Source organism: Elephas maximus, chromosome 25 (genome assembly GCF_024166365.1).
Source record: "Elephas maximus indicus isolate mEleMax1 chromosome 25, mEleMax1 primary haplotype, whole genome shotgun sequence".
Classification (NCBI taxonomy): Eukaryota; Metazoa; Chordata; class Mammalia; order Proboscidea; family Elephantidae; genus Elephas; species Elephas maximus.
The window spans coordinates 31,467,547-31,480,044 of record NC_064843.1 but is presented as its reverse complement, the minus strand read 5'-3'; the positions used below and the strand labels follow the sequence as shown (position 1 = coordinate 31,480,044).

Here is a 12,498-nt window from a genome sequence, read left to right as displayed (position 1 = left end):
CATTTAACAACAAGCAGCTTTCTTTAGATCCAAGTTAGATACCCAGGAGGAACAAGGAAAAACTGGCTCTTTTCCAGGAGAACTTGACCAAGTAACAAAAAATAAATAGATTTTTGCTGAAGGAAATCGGGAAAGATGAAAAGAAGACTAGCAGGTTAAACAAAAAATTTTCTAAGTTCTAAAGTGTAAGTAAAAGGCCTTAAATACGAAGATAAATGCGGCATTCCATGAAGGAATTGAAAAAATTGAAGAGATAAAACCAGAAATCCCAAATAAAGAAATGAAATGTAGCTTTCTAGAGATGAAAAAAGATTTTTAATTTGCTCGTGAGCTGCATAGCTGGCTCTCTGTATTAATGAACATGGACACTGAAGAAGCACAATGTGTCATTAGCTTGTAAAAAATACTGACTCTTCCTAACAGTGTTTAGAGCAGACTACTAGAGTAGCTGTTTGAAATTGGAGAGATAGGCATTTTCTTGTTTTCAAGAGATTCACTTCACACTTTTTTAGACATTGGTTGTATGTAGCTCTGCCTTAAATACTGTCTTAGTGACTTTGACTGTGTTACTTAACTTTTGGAGCCCATGTTTCCTAATTGATTAAAAAGGGGGATGACACCATCTATTTCATTAGAGTTGTTATGAGGCTAAAATAGTACAGTATGTCTGGAAAAAAACCAAACCAAACCTATTGCGTTGAACCAATTCAAACTCATAGCGACCCTAAAGGATAAAGTAGAACTGCCCCATAGGGTTTTTAAGGCTGTAAATCTTTATGGAAGCAGGCTACCACATCTTTCTCCCTCGGAGTGGCTGGTAGGTTTGAACCTTTCGGTTAGCAGCCGAGCGCGTAACCGCTGCCCCACCAGGGCTGCTCTGTATGTTTGAAAGGACCTAGTAAAATTCGTAATCTGCCCATTCATTGGAAAATATTAGATTGTAAGCCCCATGAAACTAAGGGCCAACCTGGTCCTGTTCTTTGCGGTATCCCAAGCACCTAGCAAAGTGTCTGTTACAAAGCTGCTGACTTATGTACCTTTAGGGGTACCATTTATGTAGTTGTGAATGGTGTCCTAGAAGCTGGGAAACATTGTGGTCTGCCCAGGCACAGAGTAGGCACTCAGTAAATTTTTGTTGAATGAGTTAATTAATTTAGCGTTCTAGAGAATTGGCTGAAATAATTTCCTATAGGGCCAGTAAACATAGCACTTTGTTTGAAAATTGATCAGTAATGTTTATTGTTAATAATCGATAATTCAGCCAACAAAGCATAAGTAGAAAGGGGTGAGAAAAGGAGAGTGAGCAATACTGGGATTAAAAATTCCATTTCTACTTGGTGACATCTAAAAACCTATCCCATAGGCACTGTAAAAATGCCTGGGCAGATTCCATAACGTTGTGGGGAAAATAAAGCTGGTCTTTCTTAATAAAAGAAGTAGACTCAATTCTTTTGTTGCATTCTTGTAGTTCTTTTAAAGGAGCCCTAGTGGTACAGTGGTTAAGTGCTCAACTGCTAACCAAAAGGTCAGCAGTTTGTACCCGCCAGTGGCTCCGAGGGAGAAAAGACCTGATGAGCTGTTCCCATAAAGATTACAGCCTAGGAAACCCTATGGGCAGTTCTACTCTGTCACATTGGGTCACCATGAGTCAGAATCTACTCAGCGGCACAAAGCAAGATCTTTTAAGGTCCTGTTTGGGTATTACGTTTAGGACAACCCATGTTTTCAAGCACCCTCCTGAACAGAAAGTCCAGCAACTTCACTTCAGTGGCTGGCTTACCTCATCAGCATAAGAGTAGCATAATACATGCTTTCTGTGTAGCTATTCTGTGGCCAGTTGATGATCAAAGTAGTTGAGCCATTACTGTTGACTAAAGTTTATAAGAAATGTCTTTATGACAACCTCCTATTTCTCTTGCCTCCCCCACAAAAACAAAACAAACAACTTCTCAAGTCAAAGAAAGCTGCCAAGCTCATAGGGGGTACACAATTTGAATAACAGTTAATTAACCAAGTGCAAGCTTATTTTCCATACAAGTGCTGCCTTGTTTTCTTCTCAGCTTGGAAATATTTGTGCATTTAATTTTGCTTTCAGCATATTTTGAGTGGCTTTTATGTGCCAAGTACTGATTCAGACACTAGGGGAACAGCAGTGAACAAGGCACGCAAAGACACGTAAATGAGCAAGATACTTTCAGAGAGTGATACGATGGACATAATAAAATAGAATGATATTATAGAGTGAGTGGGGGTGGGGAGTCTCTTCTAGGTAGTGTGATCAAGGGAGGCCTCTCAGAAAATGACATTTGAGGTAATCATACGAAGTATGGGTAAGAACAGCTGTTAATAACGTAAGGCAGGGACAATCTTGGCATGTTAAGAGAACCAGAATGAAGACTAGTATGGTTAGAACATAGTGAACAAAAGGGAAAGCAGCATCAGATGAGATTAGAGAACTAGGCAGGTACCATTCACATAGATTCCTGTAAGCCTAAGGACTTAGGATTTTATTATGATGGGATGTCAGTGAAGGATTTTTAAGCAGGGAAATTATGTATTCCAACTCATATATATATATTTTTTTTAATTAACTTTTATTAAGCTTCAAGTGAACATTTACAAATCCAATCAGTCTGTCACATGTAAGTTTACATACATCTTACTCCCTTCTCCCACTTGCTGTCCCCCTATTGAGTCAGCCCTTTCAGTCTCTTGTTTCATGCCAATTTTGCCATCTGCAACACATATATTTTTAAGTGATCCTTCTGACTTGATGTGGAGAATAGATTATAAAGCCAGAGAGGTGGCAGGCAGATGGATTTGGATGATACTGCTTAATACAGGCTAGAGATTGGTTAGGACTCAGAAGGAGTGAGATGATAATAACTCCATTTATTGAGTGCTTACTTTATGGATGAATTTGGGGTATTTTTTTTTCCACACAACTGATAGGATCTGTGGGAGTTAAGTGGAGTTTCGTGGTGAGGGAAAAGAGAAATCAAAGATGATTGCTAGGTTTTGACATGAGTATAAATGGATGGCTGACGATGCCATTTACTGGGATGAAGATTTGGTGGAGGAAGCTAAGAGTTTTGTCCATGCTAATTTTGAGGCTTTTTTAAGATATCTAGGAGTCCTTAGGTGACGCAAACAGTGAAGCACTAGACTACTAACCAAAAAGTTGGTGGCTCGAACCCACCTAGAGGTGCTTTGGAAGAAAGGCCTGCCAATCTGCTTCTGAAAGATCACAGCCTTGAAAACCCTAGGGAGTGCACTTCTACTCTGCACACATAGGGTTGGCATGAGTCAGAATATATATGATACCAGCTGATTTGGGTTTTTTCTTTTTCTTTTTTTAATCAGATAACCCAAAGGGAAATACCTGATAGGCAGATGGATAAAATAGTCTGAAGCTCAGTAGGGAATTAATTTATGGAGACATATATCTGAGAGTTAATACCATATACAAAATATTTATTTGTTGCTGTGCCAGGAATTCTCAAGACTACTCCTAGGCTTGATGGCTCACTAGGAAGACTCTCAAAATTTAGATACAGTTGTATCCATGGCTGTGATTTATTACAGTGAAAGGATACAAAGCAAACTCTGCAGATGGGAAAGGCACACGGAGTGAAGTCCAGAAGAAACCATGCATAAGCTTCCAAGAGTTCTCTGCAAATTGAGTCATGCAAAGTACGCTTAATTCTTCCAGCATCAAATGGAGACAACACGTGTGAAGTGTCTACCAGGAAAGCTCATTAGAGACTGAGTGCCCAGGGTTTTTATTGAGGTTGGCCATGTAGGCATCCTCTGCCTAGGACATACTAAAATTCCAGACTCCCAGAAGGAAAGCAGGAGTTCAGTGTAAGTTATATTGTTTGCACAGTTTAGGCACCCTTGTCAGTTAAGGAATGGTGAGAACACTTAAATTCCAAATTCCCAAATGCCAGCCAAGGGCCAGTCTTTCTAAGGATAGCAGTCTCTGCTATGTTAACTCTTTTCCGCTCAATTGTCAGACATTCCCACTTCAGCTTTGCATGAGGCACTATTGGAAGTGCTGGGGATACTAAGAAAGAATTCCTGTCCTTAGTAGGTAGGCCTCCCATAGGTCTGCTGCGTGTGGGATCAGACAGAAACATACAAATTACACATACAACAAGGAAGTTCTGTAGCGCTACAGAGGAATACGAGGCCCCCAGGCTGGCTTGGCAAGACTCCAGGTGTCCAGCTGACACTTTAAGCAGCAACTGTGTGTGTGTGTGTGTGATACATGTTTTTCACCTGTTAGGTCAATTTTGTTATCTCTCTTAGAAAAGTCGGCAGTGATTGAATTTATAAAATTAATTAAGATACGTATTTGTGAAATTGTGTTCATTGTAATATTAAATTATATATGTACTTCTTTATCTTCCTCCAGTTTTTTACAGACTGGTAGCAAAAGTTTTGGGGCCTTTTTCACTTAAAGAATTCCTAATCTAGTATGGAGTTAGAGCAACCTGAAAAGGGAGCTCCTTCTGTTATAAAACTGCAGTATTGCTTTAGTTGTATCTGATTCCAAGTACTTAAGTGAAATGACTTCCAGTTAACTGGAGCTGCTTAATTCAAAACGTCATCAGTAAAAAAAGATTCCTTGAATGTTTTCTCTGTAACTTTGAAACTTATCTAGAAAAACCTTGGTTTACTCTAGTGCCCAAGAAAACAGCCTATCCTGATGAATTACATTCACTAATTAAACTAGAGCCCCCGTTTTGGCTTTCACCACTAAAGGTGAAAGCCTTTTGAAAATGTGGTTATAACAGGTTTGGACATCAGTTTCCACTGTATGGTTATGTAGCTGGAGTTGTACTCAAAGTCAGTCTTAGACTTAATTGAGCCTCAAATATCTCCAGGAATGGTGGCTAGTGGCTGGGTGGGTGTTTTGCCCCCCCCCCCACCTGTTTTTAAAACTAAATCTTTGATAAGGATAACTTCTCATGATTGGTTTCTCTTTCTACGTGAACAGAGATTCTGCAGAGAACAGATTTTATGTTAAAAATACCAACCAATTAAGTTCTGGTTTGTCATAGTTTGGTTATATTAGTTATAATGACAATCTTTCTAAACCATAGATTCGGTCACATCAGGGACTTCCCATTGTCTGTAGGATTAAGGCCCTGTGCATAATATGGCTTTCAGGACCTTTTATAATCTGATTCCAGTCTATCTCTACAGATTCCTCTCCTGTTTTTTCATATGCCACATATACTTCAGCCACCTGAATTACTCGCAACTTCTCCTTCGTCTTAGCCTTGTTCCATTTTGGCAGTGCGGGCATTCGAAGGAGAGGAGATAGTATGAATAAAGGCACATGGATGAGAGGAAGCAAGTCTTGAGTAGAAGATTACCAATGGTTTAGTACTGGTAGAATGTGAAGCCCCAGGAAGAGTATGGAAAGGAGATGAGGCTAGAGAGGTCGAACCCTAGAGGTCAGGACCTAGGCCTTCTTCTTTGTATTCCAAGTGCAGTAATCCACAAACCCCTTCATTGACTGAGTGGTTGAGTGGTTGGACATAAATGACCTGGATGTAGTAAGGTGATTGTTGAAAGTTAAGTAACTGGATGACCTACTAAAACCTATGTAAAAAATTCCAGAAAAAATTATAATTTGGCAAGTATTTATTATGTTTGTTCTAAGGCATATAGCTGTGGGGGGAAAGATAAAACCCTGCCTTTGTGGAAATGACATTCAGATAGAAAAAAAAAAAAAAGAAGGAGAGTGTAAATAACAAGTAAGCTATACAGCATATCAGATGATAAGATATATGGAGAAAAATTAAAAGGGCAGGGATTATAATTTTAAAGAGAGATCAGGGAGGGACTCACCTACCAAGAAGGTGCTGTTTGAGTAAATATAGGTCACTGTGAGTCAAAAAGCAGCTCGACAGCACCTACAGCAGACCTGAAGGAGGGGAGGGAATGAGCATGCTACTATCTAGGCAAAGCGAAGTGTAAGTGTAAAGGCCCTGAGACAAGAGGACCAGGGTAGCTGTCATGGAGAGAGAGGGGGAACAGTGGGTGGGAGATGAGGCCCGAGAAATAATGGGCTCTGTTGAGAAAGGCTGTAAAGCCTTTGTAAGTACTTTCACTTTTATTCCCGTGGGAGAACGGGAATAACCAGGGGAAGTTTTCAGCAAAGGAGTGACATGATCTGACTTAACAGCAGCTAGAATTATATTTTTAAAATTTGAGAAAAGATCGTTGGAGGGCAAAGGTGGAAGCAGGAAGACCAATAATGAGGGTATTGTAGTAATCCAGGCAAGAGATGATAGTGACTTGGACCAGGTTGATAGCAGAGGAAGAGGTAAGTTACTTCATTTCTGGATATATTTTGAAAAAAAAAAAGTAAAAGTTGTTTCATCACAAATATTAAAAAAAAAAAAAAAATAGACCCTATCTTTTAGCTATATAAGCTATCAGTGAGAAATTTCCCCTTTTTTCCCCTTAACCCTCACATTTGACTGAAAAAAAAATTGAACCAAAAGAAAAGAGAACAGTTCTGCGAAATTTGCCACTAATAATTCACAAGTAACACAGGTAGACCAGGCCAGGCTGAAACCTCATCTCACCTCAGAGTGTTTGTTAACGTAAGCTTTATAGTAGGCAGGCTTGGAGGTGGATAACGTTCCCTTGTCAGTTGGTTTTGGTATGGTTTTTTCTTGAAGTTCCTATTAAAAATATTTGCCTTATACTAGGGTATAGGCCATCCCTTCTTTTTTAAAGTCACTGAATGTGAGATCATTGGTACTGAGTTTAAACTGCCATCCATAGAGCCCCAGAAAACAACAGTTTGGTGGATGGTGAGTTTTTCCTTTCAGAAGCTTTCCCCCATTCTCCTTGCTGTCTGAGGTTTTACAGGAGGCAGCTGGTTCACACTGAGTGCTAGATATAGTCATGTCATTGAAAAATACTGTTTCAAGAGTGTAATATGTCAATAAAAAAAAAAACCTACCTTCTTTCAGATATAAATCAGAAAGGACCGCCTTATTCTCAGGGTATTAAAAAATTACGTTAGACACCCTTGTGTAAATATGGAATACAGACATAGTGCAGAATTAAAATAATTATGAAGTAGTTAATGTAGAGTTGAGATCAGTCTTGGCATATCTGAGTGTGCCTGACTATATTTATGCATGTAGAGGTGTTGGTGTGTTAACATTGATGAGTTACAGGGAATGTATTTTCCATCTTATATATTTGGGTTTATGGTAATCATTTTTTTATCCTTAAAAGTTTTGGCTCACTTTAATTTCCAGCAGAATGTCTTCTTAAAAAGCAAGCTGTCACAACTGATATGATCAATTTTTGGTAATTCTCTGTAAAAATCAGCCATTGGCTTTTTGCCCTACTTGCCGTGTCTTTCAAAGGGGAAAAGACAGATTACTTCTATAATATAATTTCTCTTCCCCACCCACCGCAGGAAGAATAGCATTTCTGGTCAAGTTGGATATCCAAGTATCACAATGTATGCCTTACTCTTCCTTCTGTTATTTAAATGTAAATCATTCAGTCAGTTGTTGATTTTTTTTTTTTTTTTAGTAGGTTTAGCCTAATAAAAAACAAACAAAAAAAAAAACCTTCAGCTTATATATATCTTTTCGTCTTTTCTGGGCAGAGAGGCAGATGAAGGCTGTAAAAAACCTTTAGAAAGATTGCTGAGCATCTGGCAAGAACGAAGTGTGTATGGCGGCGAGTTCATACAGCAGCTGAAGCTGTCTATGGAGGACTCCAGGAGCCCTCCCCCCAAAGGTAGAAACATCACCACATGTTTACAGCTCTTGGTCTTTGCCTACTTTCAAATCACATATGAAAAGCTGCAGTGGGGGTTGCTGTGAACCACCAGTGATTATATGATTCTCCAGAGAGATGATCATGAATGATGGTGAGAATTTATGTAGTGCTTGCAATGTGCAAGCCTGGTTCTAGCACTCATGCTGTTCATCATCTCACAGTCTTCATTTTTGCTCTGTGTTCTCCTTGTTTCTCTTCTGCCTTGCAGAGACTTTTCTTGCCCCAGGGAAAGGAATAACAAAATGGTTCCCAGTTGTGGTGAACTAGGAAGTACCCTGGACTAAAGTTTTACCCTAGCCCGGCCAGTAATTACTTTAGGATTTTGGATGAGTCTCTTAGCCCTTCTAGAACTTGGCTTCATTAAATAACTGATGTGGTTTTTGGAACATATTTTTATGGTTGTTAGCTTGCTGCCTAAAATTGATTTTGGTCTTTACTGAACCCAGGACATCCTCGGAAAACGTGTACATGTATGTGTATGAATTTTACCAAGTCCTTCATAAGAGCTTATGGTATTTCCTCTTTAAAGAGGAGTAAGAAGGTCAAATGCTATTTGGTTATTTGGCTTTGGGCTAGCTGCAGTTTAACTCTAGTTGGCATGGCATGTCTTTAAGCTACTGATCGGATCTGATTTGATTGTATACCCTGGACGATGAAGTCCAAGCCCTGACGTAGTATTTTTTTGCAACCCTTCATACTCGGAACTGTAGTCTACTTTTCCAGATTCTCCTGCCATTTCGCTGTGTACACACATTCTTTGGCCACACTGAATCACCAGCAGTTTCGCCTCGGGCTGCTTTGTTGGTACCCCTTCCTTTGCATCTGCCGTCCCTCTGCCTGAACTGTCCTCCTGCCCCTTTCCCTGTACTGTGAACTCATTCTTGAAGAATGCTACTCTCATTCTGACATCTCCCCTGGTTTGTCTGGGCACAGGAGGCCATTTCTTCCTTGTTCCTCTGGTACTTCATACCTGTCTCTGGTATAGAACTTAACCATGATTGGTACACGTGGTAATAGCATTCATTCAGCAACCCTTTATCGTGTGCCTCTCGTGAGCTCTTCCAGGTCTAAGATTATATGCATTTTAAGGTGGGGTAGTTTTCCCATGAAACTAAAGATTTGAGGCTTTTTAGGGATGACATAAGTGCTTTCAGACTACGGGTTGTTGCTGTACATAGAGCTGATGGAAAACAATTTTGGGGTCATTCTGGTTGTAGCTTCTGAAAAGTAAGATGTTTTCTGCTTTAGATTCTGGTCGTGTTTGTGTTTTGTCCTTTAGAACCGTTCTGTACAGCGTTGGGGAATTATCCAGCATTCTTTTCTCTACTCTGTCTTAGAGTTCATTGGTAAACAGTATTGGTTTTTTTTCCCCCACCTTTGGGCAAGTAGGAAAGCTTTGTAAAGAGAATGTTTAAAGCTAAATGTTGAATTTCAGTTCAGTGAGCATTTGCTGCATATGTGCTTTGAGCGAATAGCTATGCTAGATGCTAGAGGAAAGAGAGAGGAGTGAGAAATAGTTCTGCACTCAGGGAACAGTCAAACAAATTGGGGAATTTGTGGCAGTGGTAGATTTGAAAACAGCTCCATTGGGTTTCTGATTTTTTTTGAGTCTAGTCATTAACAATAGCATAGGCAGTATTTCTCTGGGTGGAGGATAAGCTAATCTAATTTCTCTTTCTCTATTATGTAAAGATGAAAACAAGTATCAAAAGTTCCAGTGTATGTAGTGTTCATTAGTCCCAGCTAATTGCTCTATCTTCTCATTGTCTTTTTTGGGACCTGAGTTATCAAAATATTTCACACAGTCCTTTCAAAATGTTGATGAATTCTCCAGAAGTTTATTTCCAAATTTGAATAGTTCTTTTATATTCTAGCTTTGATTCAAGAGTAATTCTTTGTTGTCAGATAACTTCAGAGTTTACCTTTGAAATCGGAATTTTCCTGTGGAACTTTGGCAGTTCTTACAGTATTGGAGAATGAATGAGCTTAGAATTCTGTTTTACAACTGGCTATTTTTTACGTTGGAGTCCCTGGGTGGTGCAGACAGTTAATGTGTTTAGCTGCTAACCGAAGGTTGGAGGTTTGAATCCACCCAGAGGTGCCTTGGAACAAAGGCCTGATGATCCATTTCCCAAAAAATCAGCCATTGAAAACCCTATAGAGTTCTACTCTGATACACATGGGGTCTCCATGAATTGGAATCGACTTGATGGCAACTGGTTTTTATTTAAGGTATATACCTGTCTCCCAGGTGTGAGACCCAGGTGTTCTAAAGTTGTCTTTCTGTTCATGGGAACAGAGGCTGTTGCTTGGCTGAAGAGAGCTTTATTACTTGCTTGAGTCACACACGAATCGTGTCATATCATATAGTTGTAGAAGGATGTAGAAAGGAAAGGATACAAAGGAACTAGCATTTATTGAGTGAGTTACTTCTCAGCCTCCCTGCTGGCTGCTTTCCATGTTAACTCTTTTTATCTCTGTACAATTACTCTCTGAATTTGGCATTATTTTCATATTTCAGGTGAAGATACTAAGACCTAGAAGGAATAGTAGTTTTGTCCCAGGAATACATCACTGATAAGTGGAGAATATAAACCCAGGTCTATCTCTCTTTAAAGCCCGTGTTCTTCACAGTGTACTTTTTCTTAAAAGCACGTAGATTTGAATTATAATAGGAATTCACAAACAGGTCACCTATTAAGAACATGGGTCTGGAATCAGACTTCTGAGCTATATGACCTTGGGCATGGCATTTGACCTCTCTGAACCCCAGGTTCTGCACTGTACAATATGGTTATTAATAGTAATACCTCCTAGAGTTGTTGAGGGTTACTTGAGATAATGCAGGTTGGATGTTAGCAGGACCATGAGGTGATCCTCCCCATCCCACCGCAGTTCTAATATCTAATATTCTGAGTTTCTAAATATGGAAGAGTAGCAAAAGTAAAAGGAGACTTTTAGTATTTTCAGTCCACCAGATTTCGTGCAGGCCTGGGGAGCATAGTGGCTTAAGAGCACGAACTCTAGGGCCAGCTTCGCTGGGTCCACATCTGGTTTCACCTGCTCAATCCAGAGAGATGATAGGGTAAAGCGCTTTTAGAACTGTGCCTCAAGTGTTAGCCTTTTATTTGTTGCAAGTCCACGAATAAAATTTAAGGTGCTTTAAAAAAAAAAAATTTCCTGTAGGTTCTGGGGGAACAAAGAGTGAGGGAGCTGTTGCAAATGGTATTTATTGATTCTTTTCTGATTATAGAAGCAATATAAGATCTGTGTGTTTTTTTGTAATCCCAGAAAATGTCAAATGGATCCTTTAGAATATCCAGCTTTAGTAGATGACTATGTTTCGTAATGTAATTTGGGGGCCTTCAGGCAAGTTTTTTGCCCTAAAATTAGTTTCAAGCTCTGCCATGTTGTTGTTGTTGTTAGGTGCTGTCGAGTCGGTTCCAACTCATAGCAACCCTATGCACAACAGAACCAAACACTGCCCGGTCCTGAGCCATCCTTAAAATTGTTGTTATGCTTGAGCTCACGGTTGCAGCCATTGTGTCAATCCACCTCATTGAGGATCTTCCTCTTTTCCACTGACCCTGTACTCTGCCAAGCATGATGTCCTTCTCCAGGGACTGATCCCTCCTGACAACATGTCCAAAGTATGTAAGATGCAGTTTCCTCATACTTGCATCTAAGGAGCCTTCTGGCTGCACTTCTTCCAAGACAGCTGTGTTCGTTCTTTTGGCAGTCCATTTAATATTCTTCGCCAGCACCACGATTCAAAGCCGTCAATTCTTCGGTCTTCCTTATTCATTGTCCAGCTTTCACATGCACATGATGCGATTGAAAATACCATGGCTTGGGTCAGGCGCACCTGAGTCTTCAGGGTGACATCTTTGCTCTTCAGCACTTTGAAGAGGTCCTTTGCAGCAGATTTACCCAATGCAATGTGTCTTTTGATTTCTTGACTGCTGCTTCCATGGGTGTTGATTGTGGATCCAAGTAAAATGAAATCCTTGACAACTTCAGTCTTTTCTCCATTTATCATGATGTTGTTCATTGGTCCAGTTGTGAGGATTTTTGTTTTCTTTATGTTGAGGTGTAATCCATACCGAAGGCTGTGGTCTTTGATCTTCATTAGTAAGTGCTTCAGGTCCTCTTCACTTTCAGCAAGCAAGGTTGTGTCATCTGCGTAACGCAGGTTGTTAATGAGTCTTCCTCCAATCCTGATGCCCCGTTCTTCTTCATATAGTCTAGCTTCTCGTATTATTTGTTCAGCATACAGATTAAATAGGTATGGTGAAAGAATACGACCCTGGCGCACACCTTTCCTGACTTTAAACCAATCAGTATCCCTTTGTTCTGCCCAAACAACTGCCTCTTGATCCATGTAAAGGTTCCTCATGAGCACAATTAAGTGTTCTGGAATTCCCATTCTTCGCAGTGTTATCCATCGTTTGTTATGATCCGTGCAGTCGAATGCCTGTGCCTAGTCAATGAAACACAGGTAAACATCCTTCTGGTATTCTCTGCTTTCAGCCAGAATCCATCTGACATCAGCAGTGATATCCCTGGTTTCATGTCCTCTTCTGAAACCAGCCTGAATTTCTGGCATTTCCCTGTCGATATACTGTTGCAGCTGTTTTTGAATGATCTTCGGCAAAATTTTGCTTGCGTGTG

The 12,498-nt window shown here is 39.9% G+C and overlaps 1 protein-coding gene across 5 annotated transcripts in view; it reads left to right on the top strand.

The window, feature by feature from the left end:
- RPRD1B (regulation of nuclear pre-mRNA domain containing 1B) overlaps positions 1-12,498 on the top strand; it is a 68,006-nt gene that overhangs the window by 6,629 nt on the left and 48,879 nt on the right. For 3 of the 5 annotated variants that reach the window (XM_049869637.1, XM_049869636.1, XM_049869638.1), the window contains exon 3: positions 7,652-7,785. The exons of the other annotated variants lie outside the window; for them this stretch is intronic. In XM_049869637.1, the coding sequence (XP_049725594.1) occupies positions 7,652-7,785 (134 nt within the window). The remainder of the gene's footprint in view (positions 1-7,651; positions 7,786-12,498) is intronic. 5 annotated transcript variants of the gene reach the window in all.